Below are 22,687 nucleotides of genomic sequence, written 5' to 3' on the forward strand. Positions count from 1 at the left end.
AGAAGCAGAAGAGTTCCAAGGCTGGGTCCCTTGCTCCTCATGTCAGGGAAAAACTATATCCTATTTTCCCATCTTGGAGGGACTTAGGAAAAACAGTTCTCCAGCCCACCTTCCAGAAGTTCACCTGAGCCTCCCGTCTTTCACTCCATAGGGCCCGGCTTTGGGATGAGTAGTGCTGGACCTGGCTTCCCCCAGGCAGTGCCACCCACCGGGGCCTTTGCCAGCTCCTTCCCAGCACCGCTGTTCCCCCCGCAGACCCCGCTGGCTCAGCAGCAGAATGGTAAGAGCTGTAGATGGACAACTCCTTTCACCCCATCCCGTCTCTGCATAGAGATCAGTTAGTTGTTCCTCCGACCTCATCAGAGCCCATGCAGTGCCCTTTCTGACCAGCAGGGGTGGACCAGGGAAGCACCAGACCCGCCCGGGTACTTCCACTGCTCTGTTCCCTTACTCCCCCAGTTTAGGAGGGCACCCCTTGCTGTCCACCTGCAAGAAGGCAGGCTGGTATCAGCTGAGTGACTGCTCTCACCCCTTAGGCTCTTCCTTCGGGGACTTAGGATCAGCCAAGTTGGGGCAGAGGCCACTGAGCCAGCCAGCTGGGATCTCCACCAACCCCTTCATGGTGAGTGTCCCAGCTGGGGTGCTGTGGTAGGGCTCGTGGGCTTTCCCTCTGGGACAATCCTTCCAGAAGAGGCTGACGTGAGGTGGCCCCTGTGCCCCTTCCTCATGAAGGTCTGCGTTGTCCAAGCCAGGGCTGAGCTTGGGCCTCAGCTCTTCTGGGCACTGGCATTTCCTATGCTGTTCCAGCCCTGCCCTTGGCTCCCTTCTCCCTCACTTTCCTTTTTTTTTTTTTTTTGAGACAGTCTTACTCTGTCTCCCAGGCCCAATCTCAGCTCACCGCAACCTCTGCCTCCTGAGTTCAAGCAATTCTCCTGCCTCAGCCTCCCAAGTAGCAGGGACTACAGGTGTGCACCACCACACCTGGCTAATTTTTGTATTTTTAGTAGAGATAGGGTTTTCCCATGTTGGCCAGGCTGGTCTTGAACTCCTGACCTCAGGTGATCAGCCCACCTCGGCCTGCCAAAGTGCTGGGATTACAGTGTGAGCCACCATGCCTGGCCTTTTCTCCCTCACTTTCCCACTTTCCTCAGCATAGCGATTTTTCAGGAGAAAGGACTCCTGGCTGCCTTTCTTCTAAGCTTCCAGCTCCTCTCCCCTAACCGGAAAATGTATTGTTCTTTCTTTCCAGACTGGACCCTCATCAAGCCCATTCACCTCCAAGCCTCCAACCACCAACCCCTTCTTGTAGCACTGTGTTTTTGGGGGGCCTCTTCCCTGCCTTCTGGGGTCCTCTGCTCCCTAGAGCTCTGGTGACCACTTGCCTGTGGGCATTTCTATGGGCCTTGGGGATGGTGGAGGTGCTAATGCTTTGCTTGGGGCCTACAGGTGAAAGGTGGCTGCCCTCAGATTCCACAAAGCCTCTGCTCCTCTCCCTCGTCCCACCCCCACCCAGGCAGGAAGCCCAGGAGGAGTGCGGGCGGGGCCTGACCTGGAGGAGTGATGGTTGAGGGGGAGGGATTTTTTTCAAAGGATCAGTTCCCTGTGGAACAGCTCTTCCCTGGGCCCAGCTCACGAGCGCTGCGCTCCTCGTGGATGGGAGCACAGTGGGGAAGGTAGGGGAAAGACGAGGCACAGTATTGACGGGGCAGTGACCAGACAGTCCTGAGACCCAGAAGGCCCAGGTGGCCCAAATGCTCTTGGTGGCCCAGCTTGGCCAGCACACACTTTCCTCCTGCAGCACCCCCTGCTGAAGGGGTCCCCATTGTTTTGCTTCCCCAGCGCCCAGGATGAGCGGTTTACCATCGAGCTCACCCGGGCCCGGCTCCTGTCAAGCACTTTAGTTAGCTGTTGGTGTCATGTTTGGATACCAGTGTTTTATATTTATACATAGAGAGGATTTTCTAATATAGCCTATTATATATAAATAGATCTATCTATATGCACATACATGCATATATACACACCCAGCCGATCTCCCGCTCCCAGACCACTCTCATATGTGGGGAATGGGATGAATCCCCATCTGTGCCTCGACCATCAAAGCCGGAGCTCCAGGGCTGGAGGGGGGCAGCCATGTGTCCTGACCCCCACCATCCCCAGAGCCTGGGTTTTCCAGGGAAAGGCTTTGTGCAATTGCCTGGTCTTTTTTTTTTTTTTTCCCTCCATGTGCCTCCCTGTCCCCAAATCTCTGCACCAAAGCTCATTGCAGGCAATGTTGGAAAAGAACTGCATTTGAACGAAAGAGAAAACGGTGCTTGTGGTTTTGCTTCAGGCCACTTTGAGGGGTTGCAGGTCAGTCAACATAACTGATCCTTGACCTGGCTCTGCTGGGCTGGACTGCCTGGGCCAGTGATAATGCTGCCATTGGCCAGAGACAGGGCAGAGCCCATCCCTGTCTGAACAAGGGTCCCGCATTAGCAACGAGAAGAAGCATGGTGGGAGAGGGGCCGCCACTCCCAGGGACCAGAGTTTGTTGGATGCGAGGGGAATGCCCACTGGGGCCAGGGTGGGCAAAGGAAGTTGGTGCCGATGTGCTGGAAGTAGACCCCTCCTGGGTCTGGAACATTCTCTGTCCCAGGCTCTTTCCACCTGGGGATGTTGTGGCAACAGCCATGGTGTCTGGGCTATTTGTGTGGTGACAAGACAGACCTGGTAGGGGGTGGGTGGCAAACACCTCACCTGGCTGAGCACAGGCCATCTTGCTGTTTGGCCCAAGGCCAGGTGAGGCCCCTCCCTTTCCACCATTGCCGTGGCCATTCATTCTTGGGGTTTGTCTGGGTTTTCCACAGAGAGTAGCAAAGAGATATGGGAATTGGGTGATCAGTGTATTTACTTTGCAGATTTTTCTGGAAATAACCTCTAGCTGCTGCTATCTGCAAGTCTGGGATTGGCCTCCCTGTCTTTTCCAAGAATCAGGACCCATCCTGTCTGTTCTGTTCTGTTCTTCCAGCCTCTGCCCTCCTTCTGTCTCCTGGGCGGTCTCCCGCTTCGCTCCCTGGCCTTTGCATGTTCCATCTCTTCTCTTTCTCCCCTCTTCGCCACCCTAGATTATCTCTGTGTCCCTCTACCTAATTCTCTTACCAGTTCTTTCCTTTCCGTTTAGAGCCAGAGGGAGGGAAGCTGGAATCTGTTATGGTGTATTAGGGGGAGGAGCCTTTCTGTTCTTTCCCCTCAGCTTCCATCACCCTTCCCTTAATGCCAGGAGCACCGAGGTTTGGAACTGAGGCTAAACCGAAGGGCTTTCCCCTGCTTCTGTCACCCTGTGCTGTCTCCCGGTATCTCCTCACTATCTGGGTCCAGGCCCGGGTCCTCCCTGCAGACTCCCTTCCCTCCAGCCCACAAGGACTCCAGCCTGCTGGCTGGTGAGAGCTGGATGAGCAGTAAGAAGTTAACGCCAGGTCAGCCTCGGGCCCCAGGGTTCTTTGGGCACAGGCTGACACTAGGAGCTGCCCTCCTTGGCCAGGGACAGCCCCAGCAGCTCAAGCTCCAGCCCTCCAATAAGCCGCCTCTCCTGGAGAGTAGTAAAGAATGGAGAAAGGCCTGGCTTGAGAGGAAATGGAGAAAACATTGCCTGGTAGCTGCAGATTCAGACCCACCGCACACACCACGGGGCTAGAGTGACTCACCTGGGCTCACACTGAATTTCTGGCCAATGCGGGGACCATGCTCTGCAGACAGCAGTCCTCTAGCATGGCCCCGGCATTCAGCCAGTCGGTCACCTGTGGGCCATCCCCATGTGTGAGGAAGCAGGAGTCAGCCCCCAAGTGTCTCCACATTGGAGCTTGCAGGTCAGACCTGCGGGCCAGGGGATGGGAGTGGGGCTGAGGGTAGGGGCTGAATGTGTGGTTCTGTCCCTGTGTTGCCTTCCACAGAGGAGCAAGGCCTCGGGCTGAGGAAGGAGGGGCACGCTGGAACAGCCTAGTCTCCTCCCCGTGGATTCCCCCAAACCTGTAACATTCCTCCATAGGGGCTGAGAACGCAGTGCACCATCCCTGACAGGGATGAAAAGTGGACCCCTCAGGTCGGGAGAGGCAGAGCTGAGGTTCTGCCACTTCCTGTCCCTGGGGAGCCACTCAAGTTACCAGGGCTACTGGCTGAAATAAATCCTTTCGGGGTAGGGCCAAGGGCAGTGTGTTGCCAAGGCAACTGATGTAGGCCAGTTGTGTGACTCCAGGCTTGTCCTGGTACTCGGTCCAATCACCTGGCATTGATCAGCACCCACCCCACCCCTGAGGCTTGCCCAGCCCCCAGGCCCCCAGATCCCTGCTCTTCCTGCCTTTCCTGCCCATGCATCACCCAGCACCCAAGGTTCAGTGACACAGGGTGGTTTGGAGCTGGTCACTGTCATAGCAGCTGTGATTTCACAAGGAAGGGTGCTGCAGGGGGACCTGGTTGATGGGGAGTGGGAAGGGGAAGGTATAAAGAGATCTTCCTTAGGTATCTTCAAGTCTCAGGGAGTAAAAAAGGCTCCTGGGCTCGGAATGCAGCAGGGACAGGAGCCCTTTGGTGGCCTCTTTGAGGCAGCAGCAGGACTGGGAGGGGGAGGGGTGTGCACATGTCCTTTGTGTCCCTGCCCCTTTGCACATGGTGCCTGTATTAAGGCCATTGGCCACATGGGGCTATGGCCTTGAACACAGTCCAGTTTTGTTGGCCACTTACGGAGCCATCGCCTCTCTGTGGCCAACACCCAACACTGGGCAGTTGCTGAGCCCCGCCCCACGCCCCCCCCGCCCCGCCCCACACCACACCACCTGTGCTTCGAGCCTCTCCTGCACCCCAGTGGGGCTTTGGCTTACCAGAGGTCACCTGGAGCAGGCCCTGGGTCCCACCTGCCTGCTGGCTGGGTGCTGTTGGTTCCCTGCATCTCCCTCTCAATGTGACCTTGGAATAGGTGTGTGAGGACCCCAGCTCCATGCACACGGCACTTGTCTCCCATATTCCCACTCACGCGGGGCCCCTTCCCCAGGAAGCAGGAAGTGTGGCGGGAAGCCCTGCCCACCATGCTCAGGCTGCCCTGGCCCTTGGACTAGGTCTGGGTCCTTGCTTCTGTTCTCTTGTTCTGTCTTTGTCATATCTTGTTCCTTCCCTGAGGGAGCTCCTCCCTGAACGCCATCTTTATGGGGGCTGCATGTTGGCCTTTCCTCCCTGACCCTCGGCTTTCCCCTTTAGGCACCTTACTTGCCTTGGGTGATATCTCAGGGTCCTCTAAGATCCTACCAGGTGTCACCTGCTGGTTTGTCTGGTGCACCTTCACCCCCATCCCCCTGAGGGGGTCAGTGGTCCTTGGATCAGAACTGAGTGCAAAAATGTCCAATCCCCAGCCCAATCGCAATTTTTTCAAGAAGCAAGGGGTACCTCCACCAGAAGTCCACATGTCCATGGTCAGAGCCTTCAGGTGGTCCCGGGATGGCATTTTTGGGCAGTGGTGGCAAGGAGGGGCCCAGAGCAATGGGGCAGCCTGAGGGGGTCTTCCTGAGAGATGGCCTCTTCCTCCGAGGTCTCCTTCAGTGGCCACTTGACTGGGTTCCAGCGGGTATGGTCTGTGCACCGGGACTACCCCCTGAGCTTACTTATCCCAAGTCACCTCCTATCACCCCAAACTCCCAAGAAACTGAATCTCCAGCTCAGAAATAATCCAGCGCAGTGCTAGTGGCGGTGGCTCCTTTGGTTACTTGGAAGGGCACAAAACCACTCCTGGATGGGAAGGGGGTACACACCGGCAGGACACCTACAGGCCGAGGGGGGCGTGGCAGGAGCCAGCAGGGTGCATGGAGGCCCCGTTCAAGGCCCTCTAATCGCCAGCGCCACCACCGCTGCCACAAGTCCGATCACTGGCCTCACACCGAGGCTTTCTCGGTTGCCCCGACGACGTGTCCGGACCGCAGTCAGCTGACCGCTAGAGACGCCCCCACGCTCTCTGCCCCTATAAAGGCTCAGTCTTGGGGTCGAGGCCGCCTCTCTTGGACTTCCCTACTCCAACTCCAGTTCCCGGGCGACGTGAGGATTAGTCTCGTGGGATGGGGGTTCCGGAGCGGTCGGCGGAGGGAGGGAGGTAGTGGGGAGCCCAGGCCACGGGCAACAGTCACCGAGACACTCGCTGTGCGCAGAGCCCTTGCCCCAAACTTCCAGTCGGGAGCCCGGGAGAGACGCTGGGCATCAGGACGGGTGGCAGCCTGCCCGGCCGCTGCTCCCGGCCCGCCGAGTTCGCCACCTCACCCCCACCCCCACCCCTGCTGGCCTCTCCCCGTGCTCAAGACCGGAAACCCAGCCGTCTCTGCCTCTCCTGCAGCCACTTTATTGCCTTCGGCCCTGAATGAAGCCCGCAGGCGGCGGCCCCGGGGAGAGCTGGGAATGGCCGCCGTGCCCCTCAGCCAGCCGCTGCCCTGGACCTGCCCTGCCGACGTGCGGCTCTGCGGCCACCTGCGCGCAGACCCGCCGCGTCCCGAGTGTTCCAAAAGCAAGCAGAAGTTTCGCGCGGGCCGAGCGCAGCCTGAGCCTGGCGGGCGCGTGCACCACCAGCGAGTGCGCAGACGCGCGCCAGCACCACCTGATCGTCCTCTACACCCGCGACAGAAGCCTGCGCGTGGCGGCGGCAGGCGAAGCGGAGCAGCAGGCGTGATACAACGCCCTGCTTGGGGAGCGCGGTGCCGCCGGTGAGGCCCGAGCCCCAGGCTTCCGGGGGCCCCGGGGGCTTGTGGCTGTGGTTTCTCCGTGGCTCGCCCCTCCCCCAGGTCGCCGAAAGTTCAAACATTAAAGGGTTTGCAGGTTTAGAGTTCTCCGGGCACAGGCCGGGCGCGGCAGCTCACGCCTGTAATCCCATTACTTTGGGAGGCCAACGCGGGCTTATCGCCTGAGGTCAGGAGTTCGAGGCCAGCCTGACCAACATGGTGAAATCCTATCTCTACTAAAAATACAAAAATTAGCCGGGCGTGGCGGCGCATGCCTGTAATCCCAGCTACTCAGGAGAGTGAGGCAGGAGAATCGCTTGAACCGGGGAAGCGGAGGTTGCAGTGAGCCAAGATCAACCAGTGCACTCTTAGGTAACAGAGCTAGACTCTGTCTCAAAAAAAAAAAAAAAAAGAGTTCTCCAGGCACAATGAGGCCCAGGTGCTCAGGGACCCTCCTATGAGCACCTTCAGACTCCCTGTCCCCCATCCCTGAGACCCCGGCTTCTGCAGCCCAGTCAAGCGGCCTGAGCCGTCGGGGGTGTCTGGGAGAGGGGATCGATCAAGCAGCCCTTAAGACCTTGGCGAGTCTGGGGGCAGCAGCCTCCTACCCCAAGGGGCGGGGTGGGGGCTACATAACCAAGGGAGTGGGGAGTGACTACCAGCCCATTCCTACAAGTCCGGGTTCAGGAGCCTGGACACAGGCCCAGGAGTGCCCATCGCGATGTGGGGGCTGGCTGGGGACGGGTAGGGACTCAGCGCTGCTCCTGCCCCTCTCAGAGCTGGCTGGGGAGTGAAGTGTGCACCAAGTTATCGGCCCCAGAGAGCCTCAGAACAGACACCGCCAGTCCAGAGCCCCTGACAAGCTGCCTCAGCTATGTTGATCTGGACCTGGTTCTTTCTCTGGGGGCACTTGGTGACGTCCCCAGGGTCCGCACGCTCCGCCCGCACAGCTATGCGGGCATGGAGTTCTAGAGCTCCCGGGAGGTGCCAGTGAGGAGACCTGAGACCCAGGCAGCTCTCTCCTGCTGACTGATGGGGGAGTGGTTGAGGGAGGGACTGGAGGGAACGGCACTGGAATGCCCCCGCCCTGCCTCCTAACTCCCCACCGTGTGAGGGACTTTAAGGCCCAGATGCCACCTCGGACAAGTGACCTGCAGGGCAACAAGCTGGGGTCCTGCCCCCTCTGTCCCTTCCAGCTGTGGCACCTAAGTCTTGAGTAGAAGGTTCTCCAAGAAGTTGGGCTATTTTATGGGAGAAAATTCTAGAACCCATCCCCGCCCAAACCACTGAGACTACACATTTCTGGGCTTTCTGAGCTGAAGCCCTGATCCTCTGTTTCTCTACAGAGTTCGTGCAAGAATCGCTAGAGTCTCAGGTCGGCTGTGGCAGGGCCACCTTTCTGCCAGTGGTGACATTCACATGTACCGGCACCCTCCCCCACACACCTGCAGTGCGTTCTTTTTTTTTTTTGAGACGGAGTCTCGCTGTGTCACCCAGGCTGGAGTGCAGTGGCGCGATCTCGGCTCACTGCAACCTCCGCCTCCCGGGTTCACGCCATTCTCCTGCCTCAGCCTCTCCGAGTAGCTGGGACTACAGGCGCCCGCCACCACGCCCGGCTAATTTTTTGTATTTTTAGTAGAGACGGGGTTTCACCGTGGTCTCGATCTCCTGACCTCGTGATCCGCCCGCCTTGGCCTCCCAAAGTGCTGGGATTACAAGCGTGAGCCACCGCGCCCGGCCAGTGCGTTCTTTGTGTCTCTTCTGAGCCAGACAACTACCCCACCCAACCCAGAACTTAACTCCTGGAGCCCCAGCACAAGAGGTGTGGGAGCACCAGGGATATTACTGCTAGTGCCCGCTAAAAGTGAGGTGCCCCTTACTCCTCCGCCTGCTTCCTATACATTCAGCCCTGCACTGCCATGCAGACCACCCACCCACTCATTAAAGGGGCTCTGCCCAGTCAGCCCAGAAACGCCTTAGGTCATGGATACCCTCGCCCTCTGCCTAACACAGCAGGGGGTGATCTGCAGTGGGACAAAAAGAGACCACATTCCTGCCTCTATGACTTACTCTGCTCTCAGCCACACGGAGCCTGTTTTGCAAACCAACACTGTTTTATTGTCAACACAACCAGCTCACTCTGCCCCGTGAAGGCTATGGACAATGGGTGTCTGGGGTCTGTGGGAGAGAAAGGTCAGCACCCTGAGAACTGCTGGGGCTACCACAGGGGCTGGGTGGGTCAGAGGTAGGGTCTGGGGGGCCAGCCGCGGAGGAGCTGGGCCTAGGCTCCCCCTGGCTCATCTGCAGCAGGCCAGTGAGAGCGATCAGCTCCGGCCCGCTGAGCCAGGCAGTGGAGGGGCCCCGGGAGGGTGACAGGCCAGGGAGCACCTTGGCAGACATGATGGGGGGCGGCGGCAGCAATTTCAGGGAGCCCATCATCTAAGGAGAGAGCATGGAACGTGTTTCCTGCCAGGCAAGCCTGGAGGCTGGGGTAAGGACAGGGAGGGGAAAGAGCTCTCACCTGCTGGGGGGCCTTGGACAGGTACAGGGGAATACGCTGCCCCCGGGGCAGCAGAGGATCCGAGAGGAAGACGTCTTCACAGCACATCACCGGGAACCCTAGGAGGAAACACCACTAGGGTGGTGGGCTGCGGGCTCCCACCCCAGGCACTGGTTCCCGGAGAAGTTGGGGAAGCCTTGCGCCCCCCGGGGGACCAAGGGAAGTACCTGCATCCGGGGGTGCCTGCTGTCCATTCCAATGCCCTGTGGCAGGGGCCACGGGCCTGAGACCCCTGCCCGAGGCTGCCTCGTACAGGGGCCAGAACGAGGGGTGACACAGTGTCCGGCCTGAGAACGAGACTCCTGAGCTCCAATTGGCCCCCTAGGGTGAGGAGGACAGAGCACTGGAGCCTCAGGCCACCGCACAGCTCCATGATTGCCCCAGCCAACCCCACAGGTTTGCCCCCAACTCACCCACACCGGCCGAGGTCCTGCTTTGGCTTCGTACTTGGGGTCCCAGGGTGCCAGTGGAGTCATCCTCGAGGGGGCCACCTCCCAGGCCACCTGGGGGGAACGGGGATCTGGGGGGACACTTGCGGATTATAACAGGCTCACAGTCAGTGAGAGGCTCTTGGGGGTAGTAGAGGCAGCAGGGCCCGTCCTACCTGGGGCTCCTGGGGGCTGCTCAGTGGCCGGGCCTGGCGGGTGGCGGGGCAGCAGCAGCTGTTCTCTCCGGGTCCAGGAAGGGCTATGGGATGGGGGCTGTGGGCTGGAGGGGCAGGGACTGAGGCTGCAGCCACACCGCCCCCACGCACCCTCCCCTGGAGCCCAAGGGTGCCTGGTGCAAGGGAGGCCGAGGGACCCAATCTCCAGCAGGGACAATGGAGAAGCCTCCGTAGAGCGCGTGGTGAAGGCATGGAGGCCCCCAATCGCTGTCCCCCCACGGCTCCGTCCGAGCACCTCACCTGTCCCATGGGGGTGTCCCCAGCTCCCTGGGGGTGTCCGCTCCGGAGCTCCAGGGCTCGCCCTGGTCCTCGCCCGCCACAAGGCCTGGTCCCTCGGGAGCCTCCTCCGGGCCCGCGCCCCACCGCGGCGGCGACCAGGGCAACATTCCGCGTTCCCGAGCGCAGGACCGTACCGCCGTGTCCCTGCCGCCCGGCCCGGCCCGCTCAGCCTCCCTCCGCGGCGCGGCGCGAACCTACCCTCCTGGCGAACCCAGCCCAGAGGCCTCGCGGCGACGCCGGCGCCCTGTGCGTCTCCCGGCCACGTGGCGCGTGCCACCCCCCCCCCCCGGGCTCCCGCGGGCGCCCCCTGGCGACTGGGCGGTGAATTCCGGAAACAGAGCCCCCCCAACAATCCCGCGACGCGCGTGCTCTCAGACACAGGTACACCTGAGGGCCACCCAGAGGGCTTCTGGCTTCTGTTTATTGCGGCTGACACGACACCTGCGACACCCGCGGTCCTTCCACCCAGATCCTCCGTCCCGGAGGCAGCCAGGCCCGTAGGCCAAGTGGGCCCAGGCCCAGGCCACCCTCACCAAGTGCTTGTCTCAGAGCGCGGAGCCCAGGCGCGTCTTCTGCTCCCGGGGTCCCGGGCGGGGTGGGCCCTGTGCCCCCACCTTCACCCCTAAGGCCGGTCCAGCAGGGCGTGGACGACAGCAGCGATGTAGGGGAGGCCCCTTCCCGGGGCCCCCTCCTCTTCCAGGATGTGATGGGGCTGGCACAGTGACTCCTGGGGGAAGGGGCCGGGTTAGCTTCCCCACGGTGCCCCCCGCGGCTTCTGGCCTGTGGCAGGGGGTCGGGGGCAGACCCGAGCATCACCGTGCGCTTGGGGCTCGGCAACAAATGAGACGCAAGAAAGCTGTCAGCGATAACAGAAGGGAGATGACACGGGGGGTTGGCGGAGGCTCCGGGCGCATGAGAGGCTGGCATCTCAGGAGGGAGATGCTGGTGGGCACAGAGCCATGGCCGCAGCCACCACCACGCGGAGCAGACGCGCGCAAACATACACACACACACACACACAGGCAGGGCGGCCACGGTCTGTACAGTTTATACACAAGAGATAGGGACCTGGCCTGGGCCCCGCATCCCTACAAATATAGATCCTCTCTACAAAATAGAGATAATTTAGCCCCCCCATAGCAGCTGTTGGGGGGGAAGGGGAGGGCACAGGAGGAAGGGGGAGACTCCAGCTCCTGCTACCCCTCACGGGGCACAAAGGGCAGGGGCAGGGTCAGCGGGGACATGAAGGCACCGTCAGCACTAAGAGGTGGGAACTCGTGGGGCTACTGGAGGGAGGCCAGAGGCTGGGGGCCCAGGGTCTGGGGGCACCAGAGTGGGGCCTCTGAGGTCAGTGTCTGCGAAGAGGGTGCACTAGTGTCTTTGGTTGGGGCTGAAGGCACCGCAAGTGGGGTCGGGTGGAGCAGGGGCCTTATAAATAGAGGGGGAGGGAAAGGGGCAAGGGAGGGCCGATTTTGGGGCCTAGGAACCCAGGAGCCGACTGTAGGTGACATAGAGCAGCAGCATGAGGACCACGTAGAAGACGACGAAGCCACCCAGACCAGAGGGGGGCCAGAGGGGTGGTAGGGCCTTGCCCCCCACCCGCTTCACGGCCTCCAGCGTGGTCCGCAGCCCCCGGGCAGTGCCCTGGAGGAGATCCGAGGGCGAGCACAGGTCAGCCTGGGGGAGAGGAGAGCAGGTGGACAAGGACAAGGGACAGACGTCAGCAGCAGCAGCAGGACAGTCCCTCCCACCCCTGCGCTCACGTGCTGGGGCCAGAACCATGCCCACATGCTGACGTGCCAGGGAGGGGGAGTGCAGGGCAGGAGGAGTGCAGGGCAGGGCATGTGCAGGACAGGTGACATGCAGGGCAGGGGGTGTGCACAGCAGGTGACATGCAGGACAAGATAGGGCCTGCAGGGCAGGGGATGTATAGGACAAGTGACATGCAGGGCAGGGGGCATGCCAGGCAGGGCAGGGGCAGCCTGTGTCTCCATCTGAGAGCAGACACCCGCTGCAAATGGAAGCCCACCATTCATGCCACATGCTCGGCTGAGCCCGGCATGCCACCACTCTTTAGAAAGCAGCCCCCATACCTCAGGCACCCCCATTTTTCGACAGGCTTCTAGGAAACTGTCCACATTCTTCCGAGCCTTGAGGGCACTCAGTTTTGGCTGGGGTGGGTGAAAGAAGAAAATGTGGTAAGGGAGAGGCCACAGGCGCCCCGGCCCATCCCCCACCTCTTCCCTGGCCCCAACTGACCACAGCAGGGGAGGGCACATGGATGAAGGGCACTGAGCGTGGCCGTAGCTGGTTGGCCAGCTGGCACAGGATGACCCCGCTGGCCAGAGCCTCAGCCAGGTCCTCGGGCAGAGGCCGCTGCAGCCGGGACTCAAGGACCTGGGAGTGTAGACCACATAGAGCAGGGGTCAGGGAAGGAGAGGTGTCTGGGAGGCAGGGAGAGTGGGGGGCTCAGGGCTAGCATGGAACTTGTGCCTGTCCCTTCCTGTCCTCAGGGGAGGTGCCAGAGTGGGCACAGAGGATGTGGAGGGAGGCTGGTCCCAAGGACAGCAACATAAGGAAGTGCCTGGCCCAGGCCCCTGCCACGCAGCTCCCGCCTCTGCTCACCTGGCGCAGCTGAGTCATTAAGTCCTTCTCATCTGGAACCTGGGGGGACCGCCGAGGTCTCAGGACAGAGTCTGGTGAGGAAGGGCCTAGGAGAAAAAGGGGGGCATGGGGCTGCCTCTACTGCTCACCACTGACTCTGTAGCTGGGTCCCGGTGGCCTGGCACCCACACCTCCTGCCTCTCTGCTTGTGGGATTTTCTTTTTCTATTTCATGGAGATGGGGTCTCGCTATGTTGCCCAGGCTGGTCTTGAATTCCTGGGCTCAAGCGATCCTCCCACCTGGGCCTCCTAAAGTGCTGCGATTACAGGTATGAGCCACCACACCCGGCTTGCTTGTGGGATTTTCAACACAAAGGTACAACAGACCCAGAGGGCTCCCAGGGCAGAAGGATGATGTAGCAGTTGGTGCTGGCAAGCACTGGGTCAGCACTGGGGAGGGCGGGACACCCACCTGAGCCACTCTGAGAGGAGGAACGGAAGAGAAAGCTGTTTGGTCTCTGAATGGAGCCAAGCGGCCGTGGAGCAGGTGCTGTCGCTGGGGCCGGAAGCAGGGACACAGCGACAGGGGCAGGTGAGATAGGCATTCCCTCTGTGTCCCTCTCTCCCAACCAGCCCTCACCAACACAGGCCCCATCCTCCTCCCAAAATCCCTGTCCCACCTGGTCCAGCTATGGGAAGGGGCTCTTGGGAGGCGGGGGCAGGGGCAGGGGCTCCCTGCCCGGCTGCAGCCCCCATTTGGGAGGCACTGGACTTAGGCGGGCCACTGAGGAGAGACAGAAGGGAGTTAGACGGGTGGTCATAGGAAGAGGAGTGGGGAGGGGATGCTGGCAGGAAACCTACTTGTGCATGGCTTGAGTGGACACGGCGGCGGCCCCTCCCACAACAGCCCTGAGCCCTGGCTTCAAGAGGCTGGAACAAGGAGAGGTGGGGTCAGCAGCTAGCCCCGAGGCAGAACGGCTCAGCGGGGCTCAGTGGCCCCATTTCCAGGGCTCAGTGTCCAGCAACAGCCCGGGCGGCCCTGGGTCCCACCTATCCTTCCTGGGGGCCCCCCATGCCCCGCTCTGCTGCTGCTGCCGCCGTTCCCGCTCCTGCCACAGCTGCAAGGTGTCCGGACGCCGCCGCTCCTCTCCTGCCGGCTCCTCCCGCCTGAGGTACCAAGACAGGGCAAGAGGGGCAGACCCCGGGGTCAGGGAAGGAGGGGGTTGGGGGGTGGGAGGATCGGGCAGTGGCGTCAGTTTGGGGGCTTGGGGTACCTGCTGCTTGGTGCCCTCTCCCTGTCCCCTGCCCCAGGGCTTAATTCGGGTGGTCGCTGCTCCTAAGGAGAGAACAGCAGAGCAGCTGAGAGCAGGCCTGTGCCCATGCCTACCCTGTCCCCTCCTCCAGCTCCCCTCCCTTGGGAGAGGCACAGCTGGGCTCTCACCTCCACACTGCCTCGCTCTTCATCCTCCTCGGGGACGTGGCTGTCGATGAAGTCAATCTGCTCAGGGTCTCCATCCGCTGGGGACGCCAGCATGTCAGCAAGTGAGCAGGGACCCAGGCCCTGGTCCAGCCCAGCTCCCAGCCAGCCCTGCTACTCACCTGAGCCGTCCTCCTTGCGTTCTCTGGGCCCCCGGGGCTCCCGGGCCAGCTCTGAGATCCGGAATGACAGCTCCGAAAATTCATCTGTTGACTGTAAAGGCAGAGGCAGAGATGGGAGATGGCCTCTCTGCACATGGGGGCTCGGGACGTGGGGCGTCCTGTGTGGGACTAAGCTCAGGGTCTCTGCTGAACCAGCCCTTTCCCTGGGATGCTGGGCAGAGGGAAGGAAGAGGACAGCTCCAGCCTCTGCCTGCCACCCTGCAATTTGGAGGTCCCCAGTTCAGAGGTGCTCTCCCAGGGCTGATACCCTCAATCTCCCATGGACAGGATGCCCTTACCTCATTTCCAGACCACCTCTTGCTGCCACTATCAACGCTGTGGAAGCCTGAGTCCAGCCCGCCATTGTACCGATGTCCCGGAAACAGATCCTCTGCAGGGCTGGGGCCAGCCAGGCAGATCTGGTCAGCCTGATGCTGGACAACAGCCCCACAACCTCCTGCCAGAAAGCAGGGGGTGCCTGGGGCTGGGAAGGGGCATTCAGTATCCCAGGGCTTTCTTCCTCCCCACCTAGGACTTACCAGGGACTGAAACTCGGGGGCCGAGAAGGGGCCAGGTCCCCCAGGACCGACCCACGCTGCCCGGCCTCTGTGGACAAGTACTTGAAGATATGAAGTTTTCCCTTCAGGCAGACCTGTGTGTGGGGCAACACACACCAGGGAGTTGGCAGGGAGGGCAGCTCCCCGGATCCTGCTCAGCTACCCAAGGGGACCAACCCCACTCCTGCCTAGCCACACCCGTCCCCGTGGCCCCCCAGGCACCCGCCTCACCTGGGCAGGCGGACTCTGCAGAGGGTTGCTGTCCAGCAGAATGACCTGCAGGTGCCTGAGGCGGCAGAAGGAGACCGGGATGCGGGAGACGCGGTTACAGGAGAAATCCAGGCGGACCAGAGGGAGGTCCCCCAGCTCTGGAGCAGGTGGGCAAGGGAAAAGTCAGGAGCATGCTCAGGGCTGTGGCCTCACGCTCACTCCCTTGCCCTTGGCTTCAGCTGGCCAGTCACCCTGGGTGCAGCACAGCCTCTCCCCTGGGTGGCTCAAGTCATTCCCCGGGAACAACCTCCCTGCTCCTCTCTCCACGCGATTCTGGTCCACAGTCTAAGCCAGCCTCCCTGAGAGGGCCATCCGGACGTCGGCTCAGCCTCCCCGGGAAGGCCCATCCGGATGTCAGGTCCCGCCCAGCCCTGTCTGTCCCTCCTCATCTCCTCGCCTGCCCACCCCACACTCCAACCCACCCTCCATTTTCAAATGATCAGCACAAGACACAAACCCTGTTCAAACACCTCCTGTGACATGCAGCCAGGGCTGCTGATGTTAAGCGGGTTGTGGCCACCCGGGAGTCCCCTCTCCCCAGCACGGGCCCAGCACTGCACCCTGCTTGAAGTGCTGCCTGCCCACAGGGAAAGGTGCTTTTTGCTCATCTTAAAAAGGCACAGTCTGGGCCTGGCGCGGTGGCTCACGCCTGTAATCCCAGCACTTTGGGAGGCCGAGGCAGGTGGATCACAAGATCAAAAGATCGAGACCACCCTGGCTAACACGGTGAAACCCTGTCTTTACTAAAAATACAAAAAATTAGCCAGGTGTGGTGGCGGATGCCTGTGGTCCCAGCTACTTGGGAGGCTGAGGCAGGAGAATGGCGTGAACCTGGGAGGCGGAGCTTGTGGTAAGCTGAGATCGCACCACTGCACTCTAGCCTGGGCGACAGAGCAAGACTCTGTCTCAAAAATAAATAAATAAATAAATAAAAGGCACAGTCTGGATTCATGGTGGCCCTAAGCACAGAATAAAAACCACAGCTCCCTAACCCAGCATGAGGAAGGCTTCCATGACCTGGCTCCACGCACGTTTCCCACCTCACTGCCCACCCCTCCGGGCCCTCAGCTTCTGAGCCTTCCCAGGTGCTGTTTGCTCAGCTGGGAGAACTCCATTTTCCCCGTCCATCCATCTTTCAAGGTTCAGCTCAAGCGTCACCACATCGGTGGATCTTTCCAGACATCCCAGATTGGATGGAACTCATTGCTCCTGCCTCTGTCCCCGGGGCATCTTGCTTGGATTTCTTTTTATGGCCCAGAGAGAGCCCTTCCTACCCCTTTTGACTGGGAAGGAAGAGGGCAGGTACAGAAAGGGTCAGGGAGTGGGGAAACAGGGAAAGTGGATGACCACCTCACTCCCTCCTTGTTCTTCAAAACCAAGTTCACACTCGAGCATGGCACAGGCCTTCCTGCCACGCCTGGCTTGCCTTCCTAACCCCATGCTTTGCACATGCTGGGTCCTCTGCCTGGATGCAGAAGGGTGGGGAATTCTCCTTCAATGGCCGGCTCCCACTGCGCCTGCGCCTCAGGTGAAGTCTTCCCCAGGTCCCCTACGCAGAGTCCAGTGCCACCTCCCTCTAGCCCCCGTCCGGGGAACCCGCCACGGAACTTCCCTATGACTGTTTGTCTCTCCTCAAGAAGCCATTAAATCCCTAAGAGATGACCCCAGATCTTAGTCACATCACCCGCATCTACCCGGTCCCAACCTAAAACACAGGAATCATACACACACACACACACACACACACACAAACAACACACGTACACACACACAAACACACACATAAACACACACAACACATACACAACACAGACATAAACACACACAACATATACACAAAGACACACACAGACACAAACACACATCCACATGCACACACAGACACAAACACACACACGACATAACGCAGACATAAACATAACACACACACAAACACAGACACACACAGACACACATACACATACACATGCACATAGACACAGACACATACAGACACAACACATACACAAACACACACATGCACACAGACACACACACAAGACATAAACAACACACACAGACACAAACACACGCTGCTGCCTGCTGAACAAAAGGCATGCCTGCTTTGGGGCAGAGGCTATCAGTGCATCACAACGAGCACATTAAATGCGCCACTTGGGCCCTGGCACTGGCCCTGGCATCTCCAGGAGGAGTGGCGGAGCATCCCCTGACTCAGGTGTTTGAGAGCCCCTGCTGGGATGAGCAGGGCTGCTGGGTGACCTTGAAGGCCCCCTCTGACCTTGCCAGTCTACCTGGAGCTGATGCACCCACCAGCTCCCCTTCTGTGCCTGTGTCCACGTTTCTAACAGAGCTGCTCATCTGCGCCCTGCCAGCATCAGAGGGTTGCTAGGTCAAGATCAAATCAGATCGTTTACAGTTTGTTTTATATACTGCAAAAGCCTGGGCAATGAAGGTGTAATTCTCCTCTGAAGATTCCTGGCCTGTAACCTCTTCAAAGCACATACACTGTTATGGACTGAAATGTGTCCCCCAAAAAGTCCTCTGCTGAAATCCTAACCCCCAAAGTGATGGGATTAGGAAGCAAGGCCTTAGGGAGGGAATTGAGATCATGAGGGTGGAGCCCTCATCAGTGAGAGTTGTGCTTCTTTATCAAAGAGGCCCCAGAGGGCTGTCTCTGCTCTCCGCCATCGGAGAGTACCACAAGGAGCCGGCAGTCTGCAGCCAGGAAAAGCACCCTGCCAGAAGCTGACCATGGAAGCACCCAGATCCTGAACTTCAGCTTCCAGAACTGTGAAAAATGAATGCCTGCCATGTATAAGCTACCCAGTCTGCAGTGTTTTCGTTACCGCAGCCTGAGCCAACTGGGACGCACACACAAACACCTCCTCTCCAGTTCTTCATTCTTCTCACCTTCGGGCAGCGTACTGAGCTGGTTCCTCCGGACATTGAGGTCCCGCAGGGAAGAGAGGCCACACAGTTCTGCGGGCAGGGATTGGAGCTCGTTGCTGCTCACATCCTGGTATCAGGAAGGCAGTGGGAAGGGGCCATGAGACCAGGCCCAGCAGAACCCAGCCTCCCGTCTGTGTCTTTGCTCCAGGCCCTCCCCAACCTCCCCCTAGAAGGTCCCTGCTGCCTGGCTCAGGGGTCTCTTTCCTGGCCCTGTCCCCATTCTCACAAGCTGTCGCAGGCTTCCCAGGGTGCCGATGTCAGGGGGCAGGGTTCCCAGCTTGTTGTTGCTGACGATGAGGACCCTCAGGGGCAGCTGGCAGATGTAGGGTGGCAGCAACGACAGCTGGTTTCGGCTGTGGAAGGGAGAAAGGCAGCGGGCTGGCTCCCCAGGCATGGCATCCCAGCACTGCCATCCTCTCAGGGTCACCGGGTGGGTCACTCAGTAGTACTTGAGACTGAGAAGGACACGCTCCCACGTGGCCCTGGCTCGGCCTCCCTACCTGAGGTTGAGGTAGGTGAGGGCTGTGAGATTCCCCAAGGCTGGATTGAGGCATCTCAGGCAATTGTGGTAGAGGCTCAGGCCCTCCAGGGACACCAGCTGGCACGCTGCCTCGGGCACCTCGGGAAACCGGTTCCGGGACAGGTCTAGGGAAAAGGAGGTGTCAGGGGAGAGTTGCGGAAAGGCCCAGCCCCGGACAGGACCTTCAGTCCCTCCAGAGCCGGCTGCCTGCTCCCTAACCTCCAGACCTAAAGATTCAAGGCCATCAATGTGGCCTCCCAGGAGAGATAACAAAGCCTTCTGCCAATGGGAGCACATTCCAGGCGTGACCAGAATGGCACAGGGAAGGCAAAGGCCTTAGTGTCACTGGGCTGGAGAAGCCTCAGACTTGGGGGTTGGGGAATGTCAGTGGAGGGCTATCCTGGAGAGCAGCTGGAGTCTCTAACTCCTGTGGTTCCTGTTCAGAGATGCCAGGTGAGGTGGAGGACAGAAGGTGAGAGGAGGGGTCGGTGCTCACGGGAAAACAGTAAGGCGTGGGGCTGGGGGGCTCCCGGAGGGAATATGGGAAACCCCTGGGGCAAACCACAGGGAGAGCCCATCCCTCCTCGGGGCCCTTCTTCCCTACTCCAGTGTGTTTTCAACACAGGAAAAACCACAGGTCACTCTATCTTGGTTCTAGAGATTAAGTCCCTGACACCAGACGAGTTTTTCGCCAGCCCCAAGGACCAGCAAGCCAAGTCCAAAGTACCATAAAGTTACTGATTCCCAAGGGCTGGGAGGGAAGGGCAAGAAGACCTGGTTGGAGATGGGAGCTGGAGTTCCCAGGTCCCTCCCATCTGGGCTTCTCTGGCCCAGGGCAGGCATCTTTCCTACCCTCTGCTAGCCCTAGCAGCCCCGCTCTGCTTCCTCTCTTACTGACACAGACTTCAAGAGATCAGCAACTGTGTGAGCATCTCAGGCATGGTGAGGGTGGAGAGTGTGGGGGGGTGCTGGGGTCTACAATCACCCTGTTATCTGGAGCACCGCCTTGCTATGCAGAGGCTGGCAGCCTCGGGATTCCCTCTAGCACGGAGCCACTAACGGCTTAGACCTGGAGAAGCCTGCCTTTCTGTTTCCTTGGCCCAGCCTGTCCTGGGAGGGGCCCAGGGCCCGCGATGGGGAGTCCCAGGTCACAGACCTGGTGAGCTTCTCCAAGGGCCCTTCTCAGGGAAGGGCAGGCCAGCAAAAGCAAGCAGAGGAGAGGAGAAGCTGGGTATATCCCCCAAGGAAATGAGTCTTGTGACAGGAAATGAGGTAGAAACAATCTGTCAGGTTCTGGCTCTGGTAGGCCCCGTGTTTACCAGGGTGGATAACAGCCTGATGCCCCAGGACCCCTCTCTCTTCCTCTCTGCCCAGCCCTGGTGCACAGACAGAAGCCCTAGCCTGGGAGATGACCGTTCTGGAGAGGGTGGGGGCACAGCATCTGCCCCTCCCAGCCTCGCCTCCACCTGCCCGCTTTCTCTGCGTCGGCAAATGTGTTTGTGTGTGTGCATGTGGACGAAGGGGGTGGAGACCGAGTTCTCAGAGTTCTGATGGGGTAGACGGTGGCGGAGACAAAAGCTAGGAGCAGAAGGGAGCTCAGGCAGGAGACAGGGCACAGGGGGCACAGGATGTGGTCTGGGAGAGAATGAGCTGCACTTCTCCTTCGCAAGATGGCCCCTCCCCGCCACCTCAGGATTCTTCCTACTATCACCCCAGGGAGCCTAGTCCAAGGGAGATCAGGGACCCAAGACATAGGGGACACGCAGAGAAGACACTCAGAAAGAGATGGGAGACGGGAGGGGAAGGCTCAAGGCAGTCCAGGCAGCAAGGCACTGATGCTTTTCGTCTGCTTGGAGGGCGAGGAGAGATGGAGGGCAGGGTAGGGGCAACTGTATGTTTTTGTCACTTCCCCTTTCTGCACCAGCCTGTAAGCACCCTGCTTGGGGACAGGGGACAGAGGAGAGAATTCTGGACAAGAGGGACCCCACTTGGCCTAGAACCTGGGCCCTGGAAGGACTGAGGATTCCTGCGTGGAGAGTGGGGCAGAGGAGGGTTCTCGGGAAGCTGGGATTTTCCCCTGCAAGCTCACAGGAGCGCGGCTGCACCCTGAGCCGGAATGCTGGGGGAGGAGGGGGCAGAGGGCAGGAGCTGGGAGGGGCTGGGGAGCTCCGGGTAGTTTTCCCCAAGAGTCCACACAGGGAGAGACAGCCTAAGGAAGTAAAGAATAACATTTGGTCTTTGTCAAAAAAACAACCAAGGGGGAGGGGAAGGGAACAGACAGTGAGTGTCACACAGCTGCTGAGGTCAATCTGGAGCATGGGGTTAGGTGGGGGTGGGAGGGAACCGGGCTGTAAGGGGTAGGAATGGCTCCTGGAGCTCACTCATTCCCGATCTCACGTGTTGCAGAGCAGGCGAGATCAGTGGGGAGGTTTCGACTGGTTCTCCCCAGAAGAGGGGAGAGGGCGTGTGCCAGTGCCGGCCTGAGTGTTCCCAGGTGAGCAGGCACCTGCTTAGGGAGAAATAAGCACTTTTCCAGCTCTGGTCCCTCACCCTGCAGATGGAGAGGAGGAAGAGGCCTGGGCTAGGGTGAGGCTTCGGGAATGCAGTCCTCCTCCCTGATCCTGATCCCCACCCCCAGCTGCCGGCCCAAGGTCATAGGCTGCCTCCTGAGTAGCTGAGGCCTGACTCACCTGTCACAGTTAAGTCCCCCACCCCCTACCATCCACAGACACCAGGGTGGAGGTGCATGGTTGGACACATCTTGCTGGTGGAGGCGCGGAAGGACAGTCTCTAGCTGGCCAGCACTCCCAGCTAGCAGATAAGATTTCTTTCCCTCCAGCAACGGCCTCAAGTCCCTCCCCTGGGGTAAAGCAGAAACTGAAATGGGAATTCTAGGATCCCTATGAGGTCACAGGCTCCACAGTGACCTCACAGGCTTAGGAAGGAGGAGGAGGAATCTCAGATAAGCGGGTTGGGGATAATAGGCGGAAGAGCTCAGGGAGAAAAGAGTGAAGGGAGGTAGACGTTTGCTTCTTTCCCATAGGCTGGAGGGCTGCGTGGACAGTGGAGAGAGCCAGGACCTTAGGGAGCGGGGTTGCGGCACAGAAAGCAGAAACCTCGGGCTTAGGGGCCAGTCACTGCGAAGGGGGTGCCCGGGGCTGCTCGGATCTCGGTGGGACGGGGGTTAAGAGGTGTTGATGAAGAGAGAGAGAAAGCAGTTATTAGAGGAGCGCGTGGGGACTGCTTCATAGACCGATTGGAGCTGAGGTTAAGAGATCATGTAAATAAGCCAACCAGGTGAGGGGCGGGACCATCCTACAGGTGCGCAGCTATGCAAATAAAGAGAAAGGAGGAATCTCTCCCAACGCTCGGAGGCGCCGGGCGTTCTGTGCAAACAAGAAGCACGTTCATTGCCTAGGAGGTTCTCAAAGACAGGAGGAGGTTGCTGCAGGTTTACGGCAATCAGGAGGGGCAGCAACCCTGGCCGCCAGGTGAAGGGGCGGGCCCGACTCCCGCGCTGGGCGGGGTCCGGGGTGGGGCTATGCAAATGAGGGTCCCGGTCGGGCCCGCGGCCCGGCTGCACTCACCAGCCTGGGTGATGTCTGACAGGTCGTAGCTACGGGCCGCGCCCCGGGGGAAGTGCTTCAAGCGCCGGTTAGACAGGTTCAGGGTCCCGGTGGCCACGGCCTCCTCTAGGGCCCGCTCTGCACTGCGGCTCCCCGGCAGACCCGCAGACCCGGGCACGGAGGTCGTGGCTGCCGCCTCCTCACCCCCAGCGACGAGTGGAGCCGCTACGGCCGCCGCCATCCGCTCCCGGCGGCTCCCGCTGCCTGACTGACGGGACCGGCCGTCCCTCCTTCCCCCACCCCCTCCTTGGAGCCGCCGTAGTTGCCTCAAGGGGGAGGGAGCGGCGTCCGGG

General features: G+C 60.2%; 4 protein-coding genes across 16 annotated transcripts in view; 2 read left to right on the forward strand and 2 right to left on the reverse strand.

Moving 5' to 3' along the window:
- Positions 1 to 2,309, forward strand: part of AGFG2 (ArfGAP with FG repeats 2) — a 26,797-nt gene extending 24,488 nt beyond the window's left edge. For 7 of the 11 annotated variants that reach the window (XM_055292597.2, XM_055292596.2, XM_055292599.2 and 4 more), the window contains 3 exons: positions 152 to 280; positions 537 to 622; positions 1,250 to 2,309. In XM_055292597.2, coding sequence (XP_055148572.1) covers positions 152 to 280; positions 537 to 622; positions 1,250 to 1,309 — 275 coding nt within the window. In that variant the 3' untranslated portion in view covers positions 1,310 to 2,309. The remainder of the gene's footprint in view (positions 1 to 151; positions 281 to 536; positions 623 to 1,249) is intronic. The other 4 variants (XM_063609498.1, XM_063609500.1, XM_055292598.2 and 1 more) reach the window with 1 other exon arrangement.
- On the forward strand, positions 1,561 to 8,250 carry LOC129490668 (uncharacterized). Its single transcript, XM_055294499.2, is given in 8 exon segments — positions 1,561 to 1,673; positions 1,840 to 1,900; positions 3,263 to 3,455; positions 3,716 to 3,848; positions 4,361 to 4,497; positions 5,230 to 5,336; positions 6,316 to 6,533; positions 6,535 to 8,250. Coding segments are annotated over 8 exon segments (1,107 nt in total). The 3' UTR covers positions 6,680 to 8,250.
- A 573-nt stretch (positions 8,251 to 8,823) lies between these two features.
- On the reverse strand, positions 8,824 to 10,517 carry SAP25 (Sin3A associated protein 25). 2 transcript variants are annotated; one of them, XM_055292603.2, is made up of 6 exons: positions 10,193 to 10,517; positions 9,893 to 9,975; positions 9,702 to 9,808; positions 9,456 to 9,609; positions 9,250 to 9,347; positions 8,824 to 9,167 (listed from the first exon to the last, which is right to left on the reverse strand). In XM_055292603.2, exons 1-6 carry the CDS (start codon positions 10,336 to 10,338, stop codon positions 8,883 to 8,885), a joined length of 873 nt encoding a protein of 290 aa, XP_055148578.1. In that variant the 5' UTR covers positions 10,339 to 10,517; the 3' UTR covers positions 8,824 to 8,882. The 2 variants fall into 2 exon arrangements, with proteins under 2 accessions (XP_055148578.1, XP_055148577.1); XM_055292602.2 differs by having other exon boundaries at positions 9,893 to 9,996.
- A 102-nt stretch (positions 10,518 to 10,619) lies between these two features.
- LRCH4 (leucine rich repeats and calponin homology domain containing 4) lies at positions 10,620 to 22,672 on the reverse strand. Of its 2 annotated transcripts, XM_055292587.2 has the most exons (18): positions 22,356 to 22,658; positions 18,749 to 18,893; positions 18,475 to 18,601; positions 18,210 to 18,315; positions 15,261 to 15,397; positions 15,012 to 15,124; positions 14,772 to 14,871; positions 14,434 to 14,524; positions 14,276 to 14,352; positions 14,109 to 14,170; positions 13,885 to 14,001; positions 13,696 to 13,764; positions 13,515 to 13,618; positions 13,307 to 13,390; positions 12,857 to 12,942; positions 12,491 to 12,628; positions 12,325 to 12,402; positions 10,620 to 11,908 (listed from the first exon to the last, which is right to left on the reverse strand). In XM_055292587.2, exons 1-18 carry the CDS (start codon positions 22,573 to 22,575, stop codon positions 11,711 to 11,713), a joined length of 2,052 nt encoding a protein of 683 aa, XP_055148562.1. In that variant the 5' UTR covers positions 22,576 to 22,658; the 3' UTR covers positions 10,620 to 11,710. The 2 variants fall into 2 exon arrangements, with proteins under 2 accessions (XP_055148562.1, XP_055148563.1); XM_055292588.2 differs by lacking the exon at positions 12,491 to 12,628 and having other exon boundaries at positions 22,356 to 22,672.
- Between the last annotated feature and the right edge of the window lie 15 nt (positions 22,673 to 22,687).

This window comes from Symphalangus syndactylus, chromosome 9 (assembly GCF_028878055.3).
Source record: "Symphalangus syndactylus isolate Jambi chromosome 9, NHGRI_mSymSyn1-v2.1_pri, whole genome shotgun sequence".
NCBI lineage: Eukaryota > Metazoa > Chordata > Mammalia > Primates > Hylobatidae > Symphalangus > Symphalangus syndactylus.